This window comes from Caretta caretta, chromosome 1 (genome assembly GCF_965140235.1).
Source record: "Caretta caretta isolate rCarCar2 chromosome 1, rCarCar1.hap1, whole genome shotgun sequence".
NCBI classification, from domain to species: Eukaryota; Metazoa; Chordata; order Testudines; family Cheloniidae; genus Caretta; species Caretta caretta.
In genome coordinates this window covers 312,250,816-312,275,426 of record NC_134206.1, presented here as the reverse complement: position 1 = coordinate 312,275,426, position 24,611 = coordinate 312,250,816, and the positions used below count along the sequence as shown (strand labels likewise).

At 42.8% G+C, this 24,611-nt stretch overlaps 1 protein-coding gene across 5 annotated transcripts in view; it reads left to right on the top strand.

Moving 5' to 3' along the window:
• The window catches only part of IQUB (IQ motif and ubiquitin domain containing), a 54,910-nt gene that overhangs the window by 12,338 nt on the left and 17,961 nt on the right, over window positions 1–24,611 (top strand). For 3 of the 5 annotated variants that reach the window (XM_048836909.2, XM_048836912.2, XM_048836908.2), the window contains 3 exons: window positions 4,921–5,096; window positions 17,288–17,458; window positions 18,547–18,723. In XM_048836909.2, coding sequence (XP_048692866.1) covers window positions 4,921–5,096; window positions 17,288–17,458; window positions 18,547–18,723 — 524 coding nt within the window. The remainder of the gene's footprint in view (window positions 1–4,920; window positions 5,097–17,287; window positions 17,459–18,546; window positions 18,724–24,611) is intronic. The other 2 variants (XM_048836913.2, XM_048836911.2) reach the window with 1 other exon arrangement.

Sequence of the window (24,611 nt, the reverse complement as noted above, 5' to 3'; positions counted from 1 at the left end):
CTTATCTGAGATAGAACCAGCAAAGATGGACTTGAAATCCTGAATTAGTCTTTCTATTTTTTTATTTGAAACTTGTGGTTATATAAGTGTTTCTTTTGTTTAGTTAAAATACCATCTGGTTCATAAATAAAATCCTGAGCTGTGCAAGTTGAGGAATGTAGTATCTAGGAAACACAAGAAGTTTGTGCCAGTACAAACAATGTAAAAGAAAATTTCATTACAGATGTTGGAAAAAAATCAGTCATTATATAAATGACTGTTTGCTTTTGTTGTTTGTTTGTTTGTTTAACTAGGTGCTTCTCTGTACAGTCACCTCATTATAACAGAGCTTAGTGATTCTAGGAACCACTTTTTTTTCTACCTGCAGCTAGAAGTACTTTCACATTCTTACAGTGTCAACAGACTATACAAGCTAAATCACTGTGACAGTAATAGAATGAGATTACTGGCCTCTAAAGATCTGTGAAGGGCATTGCCAGGGATCACAACAGGGGTGGTTTGTGACAGGGTCAGCCAGAACTGGCTAGAATTGTTGTCAGTCTCTCTTTTCTTTTTCTTTTTCTTTAGCATGAATAGTAAACAAGCTCTAGTTTATATAATATATATAATATTTTAGAAAGGCAATTTTATTATTAAAATGTAAAATGAGTACATGGAAATAGTTAAAGACTGGAGATTTCTCAATACCTGTAAAGCAATTGCACTATAAGGTGCATTTTTAAACTGGTTGCCTGAATTCAATAAGTGAATCTAGACAATTCCAATAGCTGTATCTAAACACCTTTTAGTCTCTTAAACACAACCTTGCTTACTATATTTATTAGTTTTGTCTTTTAAATTCCTGCCTCCTTGTGGTATATGAAGCTTTGGGCTATGCAATGCTATTGTTGACTAAAATGATTGCTCTTAGAAGTACCTTGGGATACTGTGAATTTGTCAGGCAGCCTAGCATTAAAACCATAGCAAAAGGAGCCTTAAGGAAATGAGTTAAAATATTCTAAAATGAAAAAGCATAAGGTGCTGGAGATAAGAAGTGAATAAACCTTTTCTTTGTGCAGCTTTTTTCTGGGATAGGGTATTATGTTAGATTTCCTACCCTCCCCCCATTAAGTATACATTATATACTGTTTTCTTGACATGTATGCTTTGTTGTGTGACTGTTTTGGAATAATATTTTAAGAAAGGTTTTATGTATGCAGATAATTCTTAACTTTCCAAAAAAATAAAAAATCTCACAAAGAAAATTTCAGGTTGATTATATAATACATAAAGAAAAATCACTATCTCATTTTAAAACATTTTGATATTGTTAGGAACAGAAAGAAGTTCATAAGTGTATGTGCATATATCTATCTATCAGCATTTATACACTGTGGTAATGGGCAGTACAAAACAAGCCAAGATAGATGTGCATGTGCATATTACACCTAGCATGGGACATACAAGACAATAAGAAGAGGTTCGATAAATATATTAGGAGCAACAAAAAGGCAAAGGAAAGTGTAGGCCCACTACTTAGCAGGAAAGGAGAGCTAATAATGGATAACATCAAGAAGTTTGAGGTTATTAATGCCTATTTTGCTTCAGTCTTCACTAAAAAGTTTAACTATGACCACATATTTAACACAATTAATACTAACAATAAGGGGTAAGGAACACAAGCCAGAATAGGGAAAGAACAGGTTAAAGAATATTTAGGGCCTGATGAAATTCATCCTAAACTACTTTTAAGGAACTATCTGAAGCAGTCTTGGAACCATAAGCAATTATCTTTGAGAGCTCTTGGAGAACAGTTGAGATCCCAGAGAAGAGGAGAAGGGCAAACTTAGTATCTGTGTTTAAAAAGAGGAACCAAAAGGACCCAGGGAATATACACCAGCCTGCCTAACTTCAATATTGGGAAAGATACTGGAACAAATTATTAACAATCAATTTGTAAGGACCTAGAGGATAATAGGGTTATAAGCAATAGCCATCCTGCATTTATCAAGAACAAATCATGCCAAAGCAACCTAATTTCCTTCTTTGACAGGGTTACTGGCTTAGTGGATGCAGGGAAACTGTAAACTTGATATATCTTAATTTTAGTAAGGCTTTTGGCACAGACACACATGACAGTATAAGTTTTCAACAAACAATTTAATACTGTACACAGCAATGATGACTGTGAAGCTTGGTTGAGGTGGTGGAGTCAGAGGGTGGGATATTTCTCAGGGAATGCCTTATTGCTAAATGATGAACTGGCACTCGGCTGAGCCCACAAGGGTTAACACATTGTTGTTAATGTAGCCTCACACTCTACAAGGCAGCACAAATGGAGGGAGGGGAGACAGCATGGCAGACAGAGACACACACCCTGTGTGTGTGTGTGTGTGTGTGTGTGTGTGTGAGAGAGAGAGAGAGATGTGCATTGCCCCTTTAAGTACACTGACCCCACTCTAAGTACACTGCCTTTTTAAGTAAATCAGCAAGTTGAGACAGCAGCTGTTGCTAGTTGTGTTCCCCCCCGCCCCACTCTATGGAGATGGGGATAAGCGGGAGGCAGGAGCAGAGGGGAGGGGGACACCCTGACATTATCACCCCTCTCTTCCATCACCATCCCCGCACAGCAAGCAGGAGGCTCCCGGGAGCAACTCCAAGGCAGAGGGCAGGAGCAGCACATGGCAGTGGGGGGGATGGACAGTTGAACTGCCGGCAATTGATAGCTTGCTGGGCGGCTGACGCACAGGGAACTTAGGGGAGCGGGGAGCTGATGGGGGGGCTGCCAGTCCACCCTGGTTCCAAGCCCCCACCAGCTAGCTCCAACGGGCTGCTCTTTCTGCAAGCAGTGGACAAAGCAGGCGGCTGCCAAACAATGTTAAAAGGGAGCATTGTGCAACTTTAAACAATCATGTTCTCTATTTGATCAGCAATGTAACAAGGAAACAACGTTAACCGGGACGACTTTAAGTGAAGAGTTACTTTACTTCGGAGGTCAGGGTTAGAATTCAACTCAACCTTGAAAAATTAGAGAAGTGGTCTGAAATCAACAAGATGGAATTCAGTAAATACAGGTGCAAAGTACTTCACTTAGGAAAGAAAACTCAAATGCGCAAATGCAAAATTGGGAATAATTGGATAGGTGGTAGTACTGCTGAAAAGGATCTGGGAGTTACAGTGGATCACAAATGGAATGTGAGTCAACAATATGATGTAGTTTTAAAAAAAGGCTAATATCAATCTGGGGTATATTAACAGCTGTGTTGTGTGAAAGACAGAACAGGTAATTGTCCCACTTTACTTGGCACTGGTGAGGCTGGAGCAGGAGTGTTGTGTCCAGTTCTGGGTGCCACACTAGGAATAATGTGGACAAATTGGAGAGAGTTCATAGAAAACCAACAAAAATGATAAAACCTTTAGAAAACCTGACCTATGAGAAAAGATTAGAAAAAACCAACAACCCTGAGCATCTTTAATCTTGAGAGAAGACGACTTGAGGGGGAATCTGATAACAATCTTCGTATATGTTAAAGGCTGTTATAAAGAGATTAAGGATTGATTGTTTTCCATGTCCACTGGGTATATGCTGCTTAATCTGCATCAAGGAAGATTTAGGTTAGATATTAGGAAAAACCTTATAATTATAAGGATAATTAAGCACTGGAATTAATTAAGACTTTCAAGGGAGATTGGGGAATCCCCATCATTAGAGGTTTTTAAGAACAGGTTTGACTGTCAGGGTTGATCTAACCTTACTTGGTCCTGCCTCGGTGCCAAGCACTGGACTAGATGCCCTCTTGAGGTCACATCCAGCCCAATATTTCTATGATTCTATGATCTATATATGTATGTAATAGTTATTTAAACAAGTTAGTACAGTTGCCTGGCTTGTATATTCGAGTGCTGCAGTTGCTCTAACAATTTTCTCCCTGGCTTTCCACTGTTAGTTTTTTTGATAATGTGGTTCTAGGAGTCAGAAGGCCAGATTCTCAGCTGTGTGATATGATTTACATACTGTAATTGCTTTTATCTCATGATTTTGGTGCACAATATCTATGTTCAGGGATCAAACTATTGGGGGGAGGGGAGAAGGAGGAAGTATTGGTATTTTACCTAGGTTTGCCCACAAATGGAACTCTGCTCACTATACAGTATATTCTGTAAATGTTCAAAACAGGACCATGAGTCCGCAGCTGAGCTCCATTGGTGGACTTCTTGGGCTTGGCTTCCTCTCAAAAGGATTCCAATAAATGCATGGACTCTGCTGGACTGTTTGGGCTTGATTCCACCTCACTGCGGATTTGATGTCCCTAGGTTCCTTGGGCTTGACTTTTTGATTGGACAGAAATGGTAGGACTCTAAGCATCAACCAATAAAGGTGCCAAAATGAGATATCACTTCTAGTAACTTGGGCAGATGTTCATAATATAAATTTTTTTATTTCTTATATGTTTTGATCAGCAATGAAAGAGTTAATATAGGTTTTAAAACTGTCATTGGACGTCTGAGTTAATACCTCATTGAAATGAACTGGAACTGTTCACACTTTTTAGAACTATTGTTTCAGGCTCTCTGCAAACTCAGGGAGAATACATTTTTTCAGTTACACTTGATTCATGTTTTGAAGATTTTCTTTACAACTGTAAGGCCTAGGGATCTTTTCTCAATAACATTTTAGATTGTGGAGCACAAGATGGCAGCTCTGGGGAAATGAATGTACATAGCATATCTGTATCATAATTTGATCCATCTCTGTGCTGTCTAATTTGTATGAAAAATATGCATAACAAACTTAAAAATGTACAAGTCATTTGTTAGGAAACTGAAAGTTTGGCATTAAACATTGAAAAATAAATACATATTGACAGAATGTGAAAGCAAAAATGTCCAGCTGGTAAACTTTTAGAAGTTTTTAAAATCCATTTTTTTTAATGAATATAGCATGGAGGCAGGAGGAGATTGAGCGCATTAACAGCACTCTCGCTGGAGCAGAAAGAAAGGCAGCCCTCTGTGCACTTCTAGAACAAGAGACACAACTGATTGCTTCCATTGGGAGACACAAACTAAATGCAGATGAAGAGAACCAGCAAAAAGCAGTACTGTTGTTTTTGGATAAGGTTGGTGACATAATTCAGTCTGAACATGAATGTACCCAAAATTCGAAAACCTAATATCATTTGCAAACCAGCAGACAAAAGTAAACCACTGTAATTAGCTTGACCAGTTATGCATAGTGCAGACATTCACATGTTTGTCAGAGAATAGAATTGCCTCATTAGTTATAGTTTTTAGGTCTTTATTCATGTTGGTACAATTTAATGAACACTTCATTTTTCCCAAGCACAGAGTTCAAGCTGCCACTTACTTTATAACTTATCTAATTATTTGAAAAGATATGAGAACAATGCATCATGTAACCTACCATCTGTGTTTCACTCTAGGCACAGCACAGCAAGGCACAGCAAGATATAAGTATATTATAATAATGACATTAACACTGAGTTGATTAATTTTGACTTATAAGAATATTCTGCATGAAGGACCTAACTGTGCTCTCAGACTTTAGTGATACAAGGTCAGACCCTAACAGAATGCATATCATTCTAGAGCTGTGTGACACAGTGTGTCAGGACAATGTGTGCTATTTTAGTTTTTGCACAGTACAGTATACGTTATTATCATGTAGGAACCCACACATGAAAAGTAGTTACTTTAAATGCATGATCTTTTTTTGAAACTTTAAATAATTCTGTCAATTAATTTCTCTCTCCAAAATACCCAGTGTCACTAATCAAAACTAATGAATAAACACTTGATCCTGCCCTCTGATATGCTGTATGTGCTACTGTGTATCTTGAAAAATCAGTTACTGCATTTTGTCAAAACATGCCTTAGGTACCTGTAAAATTTCATTTTGTTTGTTGGGTAGGGGTGTGTGTGTGTGTGTGTGTAAGCATAAGACAAAGAACAAAGGTTGCCAGGTGTCCGGTTTTCGGCTGGGAAGTCCAGTCAAAAGGGGACGTGCTGTAGTGCCCTGTTTTCAGAAAATAGAAAGTTGACAACCCTACAAAGAACTGGCCAAACCAATTTAAATGAAATGTTGGGTGGGGAAGGGAGGAAATAACAAAAATGTATTTGGAGTGGGGCCCTGAATGGCAAATTTCAGCGTCAAGCAAATTAAAATGACAAAGTTATAAATGCCTCAAACAAAGTTGATAGTGGAATTCAAAACTCCAAAGTGAACTATACACTTTTTTTCAGAAATGGCTATGGATGCATTTATATTATATTGTATTATATAGAGATGTCTCCTTTTTCTCTTCACTTAAGTTCCCATCATGTTGGTTAACTAAATAAAAAACAAATTTCCTTCATATAAGATACTTGGTTCTGAGCTGTTCACAGCATCTGTAAGATTTCTTGTAGTAACTAATAACTTTTTAAAAAGAAAAGGAGGACTTGCGGCACCTTAGAGACTAACAAATTTATTTGAGCATAAGCTTTCGTGAGCTACAGCTCACTTCATCGGATGCATTCAGTGGAAAATACAGTGGGGAGATTTATATACACAGAGAACATGAAACAATGGGTGTTACCGCACACACTGTAAGGAGAATGATCAGGTAAGGTGAGCTATTACCAGCAGGAGAGTGTGTGTGTGGGGGGACCTTTTGTAGTGATAATCAAGGTGGGCCATTTCCAGCAGTTGACAAGAACATGTGAGGAACAGTGGGGGGGGGAAATAGTTTTAGTTTGTGTAATGACCCATCCACTCCCAGTCTTTATTCAAGCCTAAGTTAATTGTATCCAGTTTACAAATTAATTCCAATTCGGCAGTCTCTCTTTGGGATTCTGTTTTTGAAGTTTTTTTGTTGAAGAATTGCCACTTTTAGGTCTGTAATCGAGTGACCAAAGAGATTGAAGTGTTCTCCGACTGGTTTTTGAATGTTATAATTCTTGACGTCTGATTTGTGTCCATTAATTCTTTTATGTAGAGACTGTCCAGTTTGACCAATGTACATGGCAGAGGGGCATTGCTGGCACATGATGGCATAGATCACATTGGTAGATGTGCAGTGAATGAGCCTCTGATATTGTGGCTGATGTGATTAGGCCCTATGATGGTGTCCCCTGAATAGATATGTGGACACAGTTGGCAACGGGCTTTGTTGCAAGGACAGGTTCCTGGGTTAGTGGTTCTGTTGTGTGGTGTGTGGTTGCTGGTGAGTATTTGCTTCAGGTTGGGGGGCTGTCTGTAAGCAAGGACTGGCCTGTCTCCTAAGATCTGTGAGAGTGATGGGTCGTCCTTCAGGATAGGTTGTAGATCCTTGATGATGCGTTGGAGAGGTTTTAGTTGGGGACTGAAGGTGATGGCTAGTGGCGTTCTGTTATTTTCTTTGTTGGGCCTGTCCTGTAGTAGGTAACTTCTGGGTACTTTTCTGGCTCTGTCAATCTGTTTCTTCACTTCAGCAGGTGGGTATTGTAGTTGTAAGAACGCTTGATAGAGATCTTGTAGGTGTTTGTCTCTGTCTGAGGGGTTGGAGCAAATGCGGTTGTTTCGTAGAGCTTGGCTGTAGACAATGGATCATGTGGTGTGGTCTGGATGAAAGCTGGAGGCATGCAGGTAGGCATAGCGGTTAGTAGGCTTCCGGTATAGGGTGGTGTTTATGTGACCATCGCTTATTAGCACCATAGTGTCCAAGAAGTGGATCTCTTGTGTGGACTGGTCCAGGCTGAGGTTGATGTTGGGATGGAAATTGTTGAAATCATGGTGGAATTCCTCAATGGGCTTCTTTTCCATGGGTCCAGATGATGAAGTTGTCATCAGTGTAGCGCAAGTAGAGGAGGGGTATTAGGGGACAAGAGCTGAGGAAGTGTTGTTCTAAGTCAGCCATAAAAATGTTGGCTACTATGGGGCCATGCGGGTACCCATAGCAGTGCCGCTGATTTGAAGGTATAAATTGTCCCCAAATGTGAAGTAATTACTCTTTGTAACCACAGATTACCTAGGAGTTTTGGCTCAGGAGAAGAATGACTTGTTAGCTGCTCTTCGCTCTAAACATTTTATTAAGCAGGAGCCAGACATAGCAGTGATTCCCAATGCAGCACAGGCTGCAGCTGCCAGCTCTTAGTTGGAAGGAAGGATTTACTTATGGTTCAATGCACAGGACAGAAAGTCAGGAGACCTTGGTGACATCTTGGCCTCATTGAACTCGGTGTCAAAACTCTCACTGACTTTAGTGGGGGCAGGATTTCATCCCTGGATTTTATTCCTGTCTGATTTTAGGAAGGTAACTTAACTGTTCTGTGCCTCAGTTTTCTCATTTATAAAATGGGGATACTTACCTAACAGAGATGACATAAAGGTACGTTAATGTTAAAGCTCAGCATGAAGCTTTTAGAAATCTTAGCTAAGAGATGTAGTAATATTCTGTTCCTTTCTACAAATGGATCAGAAAAGCTTAAACAGCTGTGAAGGTTTGAGAGGTACTAAGGTAGTAGTGTGACAACCATAATACTGCATGAAGTTGGCAGACACTCTTCATGTTTTTCTGACCCTGTCAATTTGGGATGAGTGGAGAAGAGAATCTTTGGGATGACCTCAACCCTGTTATGGGAACAGGAGAGAATGTTTGAGCCAAGTGAAGACCTTTTGAAACTTAGTAGAGGTTACCTAATGAGTGGATGTGGTAAGGAGAGAAAATGTGAAAAGGAGGAGAAGCATCCAGCTGGTAATATCAAGCATTCTCCCAGAGCAGAAACTAAAGCTGCAGGGTCCCTGGGTCAAGAGATTTTTCAGTGTAGCCATTCTGTGGGCACTCTCTTCAACCCCCTAAAGAAACATCTACACCACACACTCAGCCCAGGTCTGTGGTACCTGGGCTTGGGAACTCGGTGTTTCCAAGCCCATGTTTGAGCATCCACACTGCATTGCAAAGCTGGGTTTACAATTGCTGGACCCGGGGGTCTCACAGTTGTGCTAACGCATCCATATTGCGCTACGAAGACCTTTGGGTCTGTAGCTGACCTGTGTCCACACTGCAAAATGACAGGGCTTGGATGCAAGTCATAGCAGAAGTGGGGGTCTGATCCACCCTCCTAGCAGGGTCCTAGGACTTGAATGCTTGCTGGCACGAGTCAGATCGATTTGTGTATGGATGGAAGAGGAGTTGGGGCTCAGACCTGAATCAAAGCCCAAGCTTAGTGTACAGCATAAACACACCTTAAAAAAACTCAAGGAATTATTCTTCCAGGAAATCCTGTGCTTTGGCTGATCTGAACAATATCTGTGAGGACACCAATATCAATGTTGACAAAAGATCAGATAACTCGGTCATGAAATTCCCTATTAAATATGATGTGGCCCACACACCAGCAGAACCATCAACTTTTGTCTTGCATCATGGACATAAGAGAAGATAAGAGATGACCAGATGTTCAAATAACCTACTGCAGATACCAGTTTATCTCATGTATTTCTACAGTTATGCTGCACCATGAGGTTGGTGAAGCATTCAATATCCACCTGGAACCAGCCATGCCAAACTGGATCTCTGCATCATCATCCAACCAGATTTTAGTGATCCACACCAATGTCTGGATAACACTCCACACAACGATCAAGAAGTAAAGTGAGGATATTCAAAACAGATCTAACATTATCCATTCAAAAACTCATGCAGGAAGAGCCTATGCTACCTGTTTCACTCTGGCCACATGAATTCTTCACAGTGTAAGTCAAAGTTATTTACTAAAGAAACCTAAAACCAGGAAACTTTTGCCATCCTTGAGAATCACCCGCTAACTCTCTCACCAACGTCATTTTCCCCACAAGGAACCACCTTTCATCTACCCCAACACTAAAAACACAAAAGGCAGGAATTCTCTCTCTCATTAGCTCAGTGTCTGATAGATGTATACATCACAAGGGAAATAACGATGAAGAAAACTCATACCCCCAAACATTCCAAACAAAGGAAAAACCACAAAAAATAAAACAAAAGTGGGGGGAAACTCACTAATTCTTCATTTAAAACATCAAAAGCCAAAGAAGACTTTGCCACAGACTCTCCATATAGAAATTAAAACAAAAAAATTATTCATAAACTCAATCACACATAAAGATGCTCCAGAAACATAACCATTTGGGGGGAAGAGGAAGAAAGGAACAAACAGGTAATGGGAAATAAAATGCATTTGCTGACCTCAGCACCCCACTCCCCGCCACAAATCAGGGTACTCTGAAGGAACAGCTTTTTTCTTTGCTCTCCTGAGTTAACTATGGAGCTCCTGAGTGTACAGGTTGAAATTAAAATACAGAAGATGATATTTGGGAACAATCTTCTTACACTTAAAAAAAGAGGGGTCTGCAAGGGGGAGAATATAATGGGTTTAGATTGAAAGCCTATGTTCCAAGTTGGCTGTAAACTCTGCTGGGGAAGAAACAGTGTAATATTTCATTAGAGAGCCACTGTCTGAGCACTAAATAGACTTAACATTAAAAAGCAGAAGTAATATAGATCACTCATTTTTTAGCAGTATTAATGCTCAGAGAGGAGACTGAAAGGGTAAAAACTCATGCTTTTGATACCAATTCCATGATTTTACTTAGCAAGTATCCTGATTTTTGTACTCTTGAAAAAGAGCAATATTGGGTGAGCCTATAGCATACATCAATGTAGCAGAGTTATAGACCCACCTACTAATTCCCATCAATTCCTTCTTTGTTGGGCTGTCACTTGGGCTTCTCCATCATTTTTGCTTATTCCCAATTCAGTAGCACCATTAACTACAGTGTTTATATGATACTGCTATGTGGGTTTTTTTTACATTTGTCTGCCTCTCTCGGACTAGGCCTGACTGCATTATAGGCCTGGTACTTGAACCTTGTACGGACATGTAACTGCAGTCACATCCCACTTGCCATTTAAAGATCACACCATCATATTTGAAGTCTACAGGCGATTGCACTTTTGCTGCAATACTCTCATGGTGTGAAACTTGCTCCCCTGCAAAATATTTCTCATTTCATCCCTTCCTGCTTCTAAATTTTAATTGTTATGGTGCTTTTAATGTATTTTTAGAATGACCTCTCTTGGCCCTCTATTTATTACCTTCCCTTCCAAATCCTTTCTTTCTCTTTTTAAATTGGACTTCCTCATTTGTTTTATGTGTATGTGTTTTAAAAGGGTAATATCTTACAGCAATAAAAATCATAATATAGCCATGAGAGTGCTTCAGGGAGGAGCTATATGACTACTGTTATTTACTGCTGCCAGGGCCAGCTTGAGGCACCATCAAAACAAGCAGGTGCTTGGGGCGGCACATTTCTAGGGGCGGCATTCCGGCGCCGGCCATGCCGCCCCTAGAAATGTGCCCCAGCTCGCCTCCACTCTGCCTCTGCCTGCTCCCCTGAGTGTGCTGCCGCCGCTCCGTTTCTTCCCCCATCCCTCCCAGACTTGCAGAATGCGAAACAGCTGTTTCACGCTGCAAGCCTGGGAGGTAGGGAGGAGAAGCCGTGTGGCAGCACACTGGGGGAGGCGGCGGTGGTGGAGCGGAGGTGAGCTGGAGCGGGGAGCGGTTCCACTCCCCACCCCGGTTACTTCCTACGCTCCCCCCCACCCTTGCTCACCTCCGCTCCACCTGCTCCCCTGAATGCGTTGCCTCTCCCTTGCCTGAGAGGGAGGGGGAGAAGCGGAGCGGCGGTGTGTTCAGGGGAGCAGGCAGAGCGGAGGTGAGCTAGGGCAGAGGGTTGCAGGGGATTGCGGGGGGGGGAGCTGCAGGAAGCAATGGGGGAGAATGCGGCACGCCCAGGGGAGGAGGCAGGGCCGGGGTTTTGGGGAAGGGGTTGGGAAGGGGCATAGTTGCGGGGCTGGGGTGGGGAGACAAAAAAGCAGGGGCGGCCAAAAAATTTTCTGCTTGGGGCCACAAAAATCCTAGAACTGGCCCTGACTCTTGCTCATGGTGTTCATAGTTTTCACGCTTTGTACTGTTTCTCAACTGCCTTTTCTGTGCCCATTCTATGTTGTCTCCCTTTTCTTTTCTCTGTTCTCTCTCTTCATGCTTGTGTTCTTGTATTGCTCTCCTCTGATGCTCTGCTTTGCTTTTATGTGCTGGCAGCAGAGTGCAATTACAGTAGTCCTGCTCTCTGAAGCAATTCAGATAACAGGATTATTGCAAATTCCACATTGCTGCCAGCAAACTAAAAGGCAGGAGAGAGCTGTAAAAAAAATCAGGAAGTTTTAAATTTCTTGCGTCAATCGTGAGTACGTGAAAATAAGCCTGAAATCAGAGAGCTTGAGATTCATTCTCAAGCACTGACAATCTTGCTTTTCATACTGATGACATTACTATTTCTTCAAAGAGGAGCTGCATGTTACATTTAGGTGCATCATTTCATTTTTATAGTACCACTTTACAATATCATCAGAAATTCCAAAATGACAGATTATACCAAGATTTTCATACTTTCTAACCCTGCTGTTGTAGATTTGGTGACCCAATTTTAGAGACCTTCTGCACTGTATAATACTGCTAGATCACTTAAGTGTTTTGCAAAAAGAAAAGGAGTACTTGTGGCACCTTAGAGACTAACAAATTTATTTGAGCATAAGCTTTGTGAGCTACAGCTCACTTCATCAGATGCATTTTGTAAATTTGTCTCAACTAGCTGTAATCAGCATGTCCTAAAGAGAACCTTGCACTTTAATACTTCCTGACACAAGAAGTCTCAAACTAGGAGAGCCAAAGGTCAAGTTTTTAATTGGCGGGGGTGGCCAAAAATTGAATTCATATACCCACTGGAAAATCATATCAGAAGAATTTAACTGTCTTAGTGTAAAGTTAGAGAACTGACTACTTTGTTGGCATTGGACTCTAATGATGCAGGCTAATGTAACCCTTACAACATTTTTAAAGGATTTGTCTTACTATGTATGCATGACAAAACAAAAGTAATAAACTTCTGTCATGGTAGAATAAAAATTGCTTGTTTCCAGTTTTGCAAGAGTTTAACAGCTCTAATTCTGAGATTTGGGATTTCATTATAGGGTCTGTCCTGTTTCCTTTCAGATTTCTTAATCAATTTTGGCTCCAGACTATCAGTTCCAGTTAGCAGTACTTCATTTAATTATAGCCCTACACAGTACCTCATTTAATTATAGTTCCATACCTAGTGATGATATAGTTAAGAATCGGTCAAATTTGCAATTGCAAAGTCCTATTTTCAATTTTTTCTGCTTTTTTGTGCCTACATAACTTGAAAATTAAACTGTTTCTTAAAATAAAGCTTTGCAGGCGTTTAGTTCCTAATATGCACTATTCACATTTTATATGGCCCCCATTGCCATAATATCAGAGCACCTTACAAATGTCATGAATTTATCCTCCTAGCACCCCTGTGCAGTAGGCAGTAAGAAGTGTTTACTGGTTTACCTATTTAAAATGCTGTCTAAACACTAATTAAATTGTAGAACCCTGTTCTACAGATAGGAAAGTATTAATATCCTTATTTAATAGAGAGAGAAACTGAGTCACAGAGAGGCTAAGTGATTTGCTCAACACTTCACAGCAGTTAGTGGTAGAGCTGGGATTAAAGCTCACAGGTTCGTGACTTTCACTGTGATGATGAACCCCCAAACCACATACAAATTCATTTTTCCTCATGTTCCTCATGTCATTGTGATTTGTATTGCATGGCATCAGGACTACCCCTCTCCCAAACACTGCCCCTCCAATGAGCCAATTGTTCCCCCCAAAAAACACATTCATACAAGTACTATTCCCCTTCTTCCACTGGGCCATGCAAGTCCATAATGTGAGCACACAACACATCCCTTAGTTCTGCGGCCCAGGTACAACCAGCTCCCACAGTGATAGCTACCTTTTCTGGCTGAGGGTACCAGTTCAGCATTCCCTTGCTGTCATAGGTCCATTCAGGGGGAAATGGCACACCTCTGGCTTCACAAAGGCTGTGAAGAGCACAGCAAGCCAGAGTAATTTGGACAGCATTGTGGCATTCCCCGGGGTACAATCTGGTCTGTTGAACAACTGTGTGCCCTTAATTATCTAGCCTAGGGTGCCTTTTACACTGCTTTGCTGTCAGAACATCCACTACTGGCCTGCTTACAGCCTTTAGCATGTAAAACACAGTTAAACATAAACACTCTGACCAATCACTCATGAATTACATACAGGGTGACACCCACATGTTCTTAGCCCCAGTCTTGACACCAGAAATGTGAATCTTGTACTGCACAGTACCCTCCTGAACAATGCAAACTCATGGTAAATCTGTCATTTCAGCAAAGGAAAATGATATATGCACCAGCCTTGTTATCACAGATGGAGTTTCCCACACAGTCTAATCCAAACTCAGTGGTTAAGATAAAGCAATAAGATAAGTATACCTACAGAAAGATAGATTTTAAGTGATTACAAGTGATAATGCTTAAAAGTCAGGGTTGGTTACTAAAGAAAATAAAAGAGTAATACAGAAACTAATATCTAACATCTAATATCTAAGCTAAGTGAATTTAGAAGCAAAGGTTTGGTCTCATCATACACTGTTATAAATTTCACAGCCTGCATCTCCTTTCAGCCTGGGACCACTTCCTCCTTATTTCAGTTGTTTGAGAATCATTGATGTCATGAGCAGAGATATGGGAGGAGGAGAGGTGAGGTGGAGGCCATTGTCTCTCATTCTTATACCCTCTCTCCTCTTTGAGGATTACCCCCCACTGAGGTGCAGACAAACAGTGTCTTGTTATCTGAGGTTTGAACAGTCTCTGAGATTAAATGTAAATTTCTTGTTTTCACCTTTCCAGTGCTGAAGAATGGCTGCTTAAGCCGATGATTGCTCTTTAACACCTGGCTGTGGTGCCAGTTAGTCTTTGTCTCTGAAAAACTGGTTTGGACCTGCTTGTCTGGCCCTTCGAGCATGTTAACAATGATATATGTAGAATATTATAACTTCCTATACAATGTCGATATGCGCATTTTACAAGGACAATAAACGATTATGACTTTTCAAATGATACTTCACAAGACATACTTTGTACAAAATTTATCATAGTCTTATAAAAGTGGTGACCATAATAGTATAGACTGTCACAAGCATTAATTGCACTGGCATCCAAAATGGGTTTTGGTAAATACCTCCAATGGTAAACACCTCCAATGTGATATTAATGTGCCAAAAGCACATACAACAACCATTCTGCACTTGCTGAGAGTGTAATTAAGCCTTTTTTTCACCAGGGCCTCTGAAATCAGGGTACAGTTTCGGAAGCCAAGGCAAAAGAGGGTACACGGGGTCCACCAAAATAACAGTGGTAACAGTAACATTGTTTATGTCAGTGTCATTTGATGGCACTGGTATCCCAGTCTGTCCATGAATGTAGATTCCTGAGTGATGAAAAAGTCTGGCATTGTGAACTTTTCCTGTTCAGCCCACATTGACACTCATAAATCTGCCTCTGTGGTTCACTAGTGCTTGCATAACAATGGAGTAGTACCCTTTGTGGTTTATGTACTTATGTGCTCCTTGAGGAGGGCAAACTATGGGCACATGAATCCCATCAATACCACTACCAAAGTTTGCAAACCCCATTCTTTCAAAGCCAGCAATTACCTCTGGAATATCTTTAATGCCCACCACCTTGGGGTAAACCACACACCTGATTGCTTCAGTTATCTCTGCCACCACTTTATCGATAATCGACTTTCCAACCCCAAACTGGTTGGCAATGGACCTGTAGCAGGCTAGCCAGCTTCCAGACAGTTATAGAAACCTACTTCTGTACTGGCCAGGCTGACCTCATGTGAGTCTCTTTTGGAAGGTGGAGGCAAGCTGTTCGCAAAGCTACAGAAATGTAGCTTTCTTCATGCGAAAGTTCTGGTCCCACTGCTGGTCATCCCAGGTCTGCATGACAATGTGGTCTCACCTGTCTGTGCTTGTGGCCCTGCACCAGAAGCAGCAGTCTACATAGGGGGTATCAGCAGCTTTGCCAATTATACTGAGCAGCATCTGCCAGTGAGTCTACAATACCAGGATTCTCCTCTGCCACTGTCTCCTCCTACAGATCCATCAGGTACCTTTGGTGAGACAGAAAATGCCACTGAAATGTCCACCAGCACCTTGCAGATGCTTTGCCAGTTTCCTGACACAGAAGGAAAAGCACAAGCAAGAGCAGTTCATCAAAAGGCACCTCCTCCACATTGCTGGCTCTGGTAGCTGGCAGAGCACAGAACACAAGGATTGCTTGGCAGGTTGTGTTGGCAGGCAGTTCAAATTTCCTGTAACATGCAGAGTGGGCAGTGGAGTTTTTCCCTAGTGCACCACCTTCCTAGAGCTAGAGCAGTGACATTGGTAGGGGCCAGGGTGCTAGGCCGTGTGGGATACAGTTACTTTGACTCAGGTCTGTGCACTGCAGCGTGGATAGCAGAGCCTTAGGTTTCAGCATGGGTCAGAAAATTCTTAACCTACTGTTAAAATGCAATGTAGATGCTCAAGCCCAGGGTTCCTTGACACAGATCAGCTGACTCAAGTCCCACTATCCCTAGGCTTACGTTGCTGTGTAGACGTACCCATACTCTTATTCTCTTGAAATGTGAAAGTGGCACTAACACACTTGGTTCTGGGAGACAGAGAACTTTAGGTTCAGCAATAGCAACCCCTATTAGAGGGCTTGATCTTCCCCAAATTTATGAATGGAAAGAAAAATGCCAAGAACTACCATTATCAGAATTATAAATACTTGACTGATTGACTGAGGGAAGATTGCTTGGACCCAATATATATGTAAACTGGCCATTTTTACAACCCAGTCATAACAATATTTCATCTTAAATAACGTCTCCCAGAAAATATTCCACAGCACAATAGGCTTTAAGGGCTTAAGCCTGCAGTCCTTACAGGCAATTCTCCCGTTAACTCTAGTGGCAGTTTTGCCTGATTAATGACTGCAGGATCAGATCTTGAGCGTGTATTCCAGTACCACTTTCAGTCAGTTCATTTTAAACCAACAGAGCATTTCTCTGTGGGAGAATGTCCTTTATTTTTAGTATGTTGTAAGTCTGAATTATTATGGCCTGTTTTTTTTTTTTTACAAGTCATATAATATTGAAACTTTACTCTAGGGTACAATATATATTGTGGAAATATTGGTAGTAGAAAGAGCCTTCTGTATTAGATAAGTATTAAAGCTGACTCCTTGTTTATTATGGTAAGACTTTTTGTAACACAATGTACTTTTTTGGCTGTTGATCAAATTAAAATAACTCTGATTGATACAAATTGTTTCTCAAGTGTGCAGAGCCAAAGAGATGGAAAGCATATGATGGAAAAATAACTGAAATGGATACACGGTTTACACTACGTGCTAGAGAACTGCTTGAGATCTACCGCAGCATTAGTATGAAAGACCTCCCAAAAGATGAGAGGCTGGATGTGCTGTTAACACTCAAACATACAGTGAAGGTACATTTTGGTCTTCCCCTTAAGTTTAACTTTTGGTTATACGTTCCATACCTAGAGCCATAGTCATTTAATTGGTGCGGACACATCAGCAAGGTTTCTCTTGGCAAACAGTTGTGAGGATGTGGTGGCATGAACGAAAGCCTGGTGTGCTAACCAATGCTATTTGTTAAATTAGGAAAGGTCAATTTAATATACATTCAAGTTTCACTATCACTTTGTATGATAAGTATTCATTTCTTAAGGTAATTTTAAAGTTATAACCCTCCACTGTGATGTTAAATTTGTGTTAAATTTTAATACAGTTTTCGTATGAAGTTTAATAATTACAGTAATTGGATAAAACTGGGAGAGATACATTTAATGTCATTTATTTTCATTCTTTTTTATGCTGCAGTATTCAAAATACCTTTTCAGAAATTTGGTTATGAAATGTCTCTTAGTTTGGATTGTAATTTTTCTGTCTCACAAACTTTGATTTCCTCTCCCTTTTTAGTGGAGAAAAAATTAACAGGAATTTTTTTTTTAAATTTCCTTGTTTGAACATCATGAAGGCACTCAGGTACCTTGGTGATGGTACTTGCACCTAAATAGAATAGAAGAGCCTGATCCTGATCTTATCGAAGCCAAAGTGAGGATTTTGCCTTGGCTTTGATGGAATCAGAATTGGGTCCAAAGTCAGAACAGCTCTAGAAATAGTGCTCGTTAATCAACTGCAGGAGCTTATAGTTTTTGGTTTTTGTTGTTTTCACAATAATAATGATCCAGATCAAATCCTGCATTCTGGGAAAACTGGAATTGCTGTAGAATCAGGATTTTTATTGGAGGAAAGAAGGCTGAATTTAAGTGGCATCATTCACCTGTTACCATCCATCTCCCTTTCTGTGTTTTTGAGATAGTGGTAGAGGAAGGTCGATAGCATCAGAAGAGAATATTTTTCTACTGTATAATTCTCTGTCAAACCTGCAGGGATTTCACCACAGAATATTATGCTGATTTTGTTGGTGTTATATATAACACACACACATAGCTATATATGTATATATATATTTATCAGCAACGTCCGTTGTAACTTTATTTTGTTTGTGTAGGAACACGAGTGTAAACTCACCCATGAAATAGTGGAATTAATTGACAGAGAGGCTGATCTTATGATGCGAGGTGTGAAAGAATGCAATCTAGAAGGACTCAGAAAAAGAATATGCACATTATTTCTTCAGTATATTAAAACTCCATTCTTTAACCCTGAGGTTACTAGAGTGCTTAAGGTATTTCTCCTTTCTATTATGATTCTGATATTTGTCTATGGTAGAGCTCACTATATGCTCAGTGTTTACAGGCAGAGAAGCAAAAATAGTCTTTCTACCAAGGAACTTGCAGTTTTAAGGATGGGCCGTCAGGCACAAGGTAACGGGAGAGTGGAAATGGGAAACATTATATGCTTTTTTCTTTTTATTAATATAAGATTGGCCATAGGTAGAACTGCAGGAGTGGGTTTGCAAGAGGAACTAAAATGTGGAAATGGTAGAAGCCTCACAGATGAGCTCAGGAAGGTATACTGCATATATGGAAGATGACATGGAGGTGGGGTTTTTCTGAGACTCTAACCAATGAGTGCTCCGTGTGGGAGCACTGGCAGAGCACAAGAGCTGTAGGGAGTGAAGTAAGATAAGCTTAGGTAAGTAGGAAGCAGCAGAATTATGTAGAACTTTGAAGGTGGTGACAAGACACTTACAATTGATGCAATATCAAATGGGGAACTAGTAGAGAGATTCAGAGAGAGAGACTTGATCAAAATGTTTAGCAGGAAGATGACTTTCACTGCAGCATTTTGTTTGGACTGGAGGGGGAAAATGAGAGTTTTAGGGAGGCCAAAGAAGGAAAAGACTGCAGTAGTCAACGTGGGATATAATGAAAGCCTGACCAAGAGACTTAGTTGTTGTGTGCTTCTATAATAGTATTCTCAAAAACTGTATATTGTACAAAATTAAAGATGTTTGATAAGGCTTATGACCACATAAATATATGTACAAATTACTATACTTACCATGCCATTAGAGACCATACTGATTCAGTGAAACAACTGATTCATTAAACAACAAGATGTAGTCTAAGATCCTTATCTTCCGGGCTCCTTGGTAAATAGGATGTAGTGGAGCAATGTTGCAGAAATACCATAGTTGGATGCACAAATGGGGAAAGTGCCTATACTGGATAGTTTCAACACAACAAAGCCACATCCACCCCCTCTTAAAACTGTATGACCCATGATTCTCTCATGAAAAGGGGCCACAGCTATGGAGTGGTGAAGAAGCTAGTGAACAATCAATCTAAGCAACCTGGTCCACTTCCCACTTAGACTAAAGTCTGGATAAAAAGCTTCAACCGTTTGACACAGATGCTTTGCTGAGCTTGGCTTCTCCTCAGTGGGTCCTGGATGGCCCCAGGCTTCATTACGCTCAGTTTGCCTTGAGGGGGGTATGATGCTTCACTGGGCCTGGCGTGCTCACCTTCCCCTGCGTGGGGATCAGGTTGCTGCCTACACAGTTGCTCCTCCTGTGCTTCTAGGGTTTTATTGCTGCTGCTTCTGCTCTTTACATCTACTTTCTGCCTTCTTGCAGGCATATAGGCAGACTTCTTTTTCTTAGAAACCAACAAGAGCTAGTTGAGTCCCACATCCCTTGGGGATTTGTTGGCATCCAGGGTAGGGGGACCCAGTAAGCTGTGACTGGGTATCAGTAACTAGCATGTAGAGGCTATGCAGCAGCAGGTAGTAGGGACAGGGGACCTGGAGGCAGTAACTTTGTGGTAGTCAGGGCAGACGGCAGCTCAGTCATAGCCAAGGTTTGTGGGGGTGAGATCTGTCTCTTCTGAGGAATCAGGTTATCTGCAGGTGGGTTAAACATTACAGATGTAGTTATGTTTGTATTTGGTGCCACAAGCCTTCTAATTGGCCTGTGCTACAGACAACATCACAAACAAGATGGCTGCTAAATGGCATCCAGGCGGAGGAGACAAGCAGAGGAGCACATTCAAAATGACAACTGGCGAAACAAGGGGACTGACTTACCAAGCTGATGAAAGTAGCCCAATTAGAGATCTGGGCCTGGCCCCTGTCCACACCATTTCCCCACTGGTCCTGCAGAACATGGTGAGAGTGAAGAAGCACATATGACATCTTTATTTTCTTCTTCGAGTGCTTGCTCATGTCGATTCCATTCTAGGTGTGTGCGTGTCCACGTGCACAGTCTGAGATTTTTGCCATAGCAGTATCTGTAGGGTTGGCAGTGGTGCCCTCTGAAGTGCTGCGCTCATGCGTCAGTATATTAGGCGCTGCCGGCCCTACGCCCTCTCAGTTCCTTCTTACCATCCGTGACGGTTGGTTGGAGTGCCTTATCTTATATAGAACGTTAGTAGTTCTTAACAGCCCATTGTCTATCTTCTTTGTATATAGTGCTTAGGTACGTAGTTAGTCATTTAGTTAAGTGTTAGTTGTTAGTTTAGAATCCCAGCATGCCTGGGCTTCAAAGCATGTTTGTCATGCAACAGGCCGATGCCTGTTAGTGATCCCCACAGCAGCTGTGTGACGTGCTTGGGGGAATCCCATATAAAGAACAAGTGCAGAATTTGCAAGAACTTTTGTCCCTGAACCCAAAAGGAATGGGATATCCGCTTGAAGGCCCTCCTTTTGGAGGCTGCACTTCACCCGGCATCGAAGCTCCTGATCAGACTCCGCTCCTAGCACCTCATATCAGTGCAGAGCCCCCCACCAGCAACGGGCTCTGCCTGGTACTGTTCTTCCTCGCCAGTGCCCAAAAAGGGGCAAAAGAAAAGAGACTCCCCAGCACCATCAAAGGAGGGCACAGGGGCTCTTGGCAAAGGATCTAGTTCAGGCCGCGCACTCACCCCGGAGCTATAGGGGTACCACTACAGTCAGACACCCTAGCCCAACCAGGGATCTGCCTGTGACGCCTGGGAGCGACAGGGGACCCCAGCTGCCACTGGCACCTTCAATGCCCGAAGCTGTCCAGGTGGCCAAAGACCTCATGGGCCTGCCAGTACCGCAGACTCCGCTCCAAGAGCTGGATGTGGCTAAGGCCCTGCAATATAATCCAAGGGCAAGGCAGCCATGGGACCTCCCCCAAAAGAGTGGTGGATCACCGTCGATCCCTGGATTGTAGGCATACATCCCTGTCCCCACAACCTAGGACTCTGGTCCTGCAACCTCTGTCTCTGGCCAGAAGACCCAGGTCTCCAGCACCACGCTCTCCTTCCACGAGGCATGGAACACAAGAATTGAGGCACTGGTCACTGTACTCTTGGTACTGGCCAACCTCTTGCCAGAGATTTCCCAGGCGCAGGTCTCTATCGCCTAGACGATCTCCCAGGCATCGGTCCCCACCGGCGCGGGACCACTCGCTGTCGCAGTACTGGTCTCCGCCGCCCCAGTACCGCTCGACAGACAGATGCCGATCTCCACCTTCTAGGCATCAGTCTCTGCCAAGAGTCAGATGGCAGACACAAGCTTCCACAGACCCATCTTGGTCACCAGAAGGGGAATGGTCCAAGTTGGAACTGGAGTTCAGCCCCTGGCCAAGAAGGCATGGATCCCCATCAACCCTGGAAACTGGCACAACATCAGTGGCAGCAGCATGGCAGCAGGGCCAATGGTCTGCTTAATGGCCTTGTTGGAACCCTTGGGGCATGCCGATGATGCCAGTTGCATATTCCCACCACTCCTTCCTGGCATCCTCCGACAAACCATCCCTGGCACCACTGACACCAGGTTCGAAGCACAGTGTGGAGCCTGAAACGAGGGCAACCCAGCAGGATGCCTAGACAGCCCTCCCCAGAAGGGGAAGGGGAATCCACCCATCCCTCTGCGATGCCCTCGTTGTCTTCCTCACCGGACAAAGCGGTGGCAGCCTTTCCCAGACTGATAATCTGACCGACTATTTTAAAGAGCACCTGGCTCTCCTTAAAAGGGTGGCTGCCAACCTAAACCTGGAAATTGAGGAGTTGGAGGAGCCTCTTCAACATCATCTCTTCCACTACCCTGGCCCGCATCACGCTACCAGTTCACCCAGGGGTCCTCAAGATTGCTAAGGCAGTATGTCAGACCCCCTCTTCCACTCTGCCCACTTCCAAAGAGGCGAAAAAGATGTATTATGTCCCCACAAAGGGGTTTGAATACCTCTATACGCACCCACCAGCTGGGTCACTGGTTGTGTCCGCAGTTAATGAGAAGGACAGGCAGGGTCAGACGAGCGGCACTCCAAAGAAAAAAGACGCCAAGAGACTGGATCTTTTTGATAGAAAGATTTATTCGACGGCCAGCCTGCAATTTTGGGTATCTAATCATCAGGCCCTGTTGGGCAGGTACAATTTTAAGACTATGAGGCTCCCTTGGCAAGTTCAAGGAGGCCCTGCAATAGGACCACACACAGGAGTTTGTCACGATAGTGGAGGAGGATAAAGCAGTTGCAAGAGGCCTCCAGGATGGTCTGGGATGCTACAGACTCGGTGGCCAGGGTTGTGGCCTCTGCAGTGGTGATGAGGTGCAACTCTTGGCTGCACTCCTCAGGTTTATCCCAGAAGAGGCAGTCTGCTATTCAGGACCTCCCATTTGAGGGAGCAGGGCTCTTCTTTGAGCTCATAGATGCAAGGCTGCACAGCCTTAAAGAGTCCTGTCCCACCCTACGCTTTCTGGGCCTCCACACTCCACAGCAGGCTAGAAAGCAGTTCGAGCCTCCTTCACCTCCACCTTCTCTTTCTCTTCCTCCTCCTCCTCCTCCGTCCTGGTGGCCTTCATGACATGGCACCTATAGGAAAAAGGACAGAGACAAGGGGTTTAAGCGACGCTGCCCCTCGTCCTCCCATTTGCCTCTCAACTGGACCCTTTGAGACACCAGAGAGGCCAGACACAGTCATTCTGAGGGCGCGCTTAAGAACAGCACCCCAGTCAGATTCCAGGATCCACCCTCCTATTTTTTCCTTAATCACCTGCACCCCTTCTGGTGATCTTGTTCACAAGTAACCTTGGATCGTTAGGTGCTCGACATAATATCTTCGGGCTACACCCTACAGTTCCTGGCCGCCCCTCCCTCCGTCCCTCTTCAGGGACCCTTCTCATGAGCAACTCCTATGTCTGGGGGCAGTAGAAGAGGTCCCTCGGGAAATGAGGGGGAAAGGGTTCTATTCCCAGTATTTCCTAGTCCTGAAAGCGAAAGGGGGGCTGCAACCTACCCTAGATCAGCGACGCCTCAATAAGCATCTCAGAAAGTTGAAGTTCCGCATGGTCTCCCTGGCCTCCATAATTCCCTCTCTGGATCCAGGAGATTGGTACGCCACCATCAACTTGAAGGATGCTTATTTCCATATCTCCATTTTTCAGTTACACAGGCTGTTCTTCCATTTTGCACTTGGCCAGTGCCATTTCCAATTCACGGCACTGCCCTTTGGTCTCTCATCAGCCCGAGACTGTTTACAAAGTGCATGGCGCCAATGGCCGCTTACTTGAGGCGTTGGGATGTCCAGTTTTATCTGTACCTTGACAAATGGCTCATAGAATCATAGAATCATAGAATATCAGGGTTGGAAGGGACCCCAGAAGGTCATCTAGTCCAACCCCCTGCTCGAAGCAGGACCAATTCCCAGTTAAATCATCCCAGCCAGGGCTTTGTCAAGCCTGACCTTAAAAACCTCTAAGGACGGAGATTCTACCACCTCCCTAGGTAACGCATTCCAGTGTTTCACCACCCTCTTAGTGAAAAAGTTTTTCCTAATATCCAATATAAACCTCCCCCACTGCAACTTGAGACCATTACTCCTCGTTCTGTCATCTGCTACCATTGAGAACAGTCTAGAGCCATCCTCTTTGGAACCCCCTTTCAGGTAGTTGAAAGCAGCTATCAAATCCCCCCTCATTCTTCTCTTCTGCAGGCTAAACAATCCCAGCTCCCTCAGCCTCTCCTCATAAGTCATGTGTTCTAGACCCCTAATCATTTTTGTTGCCCTTCGCTGGACTCTCTCCAATTTATCCACATCCTTCTTGTAGTGTGGGGCCCAAAACTGGACACAGTACTCCAGATGAGGCCTCACCAATGTCGAATAGAGGGGAACGATCACGTCCCTCGATCTGCTCGCTATGCCCCTA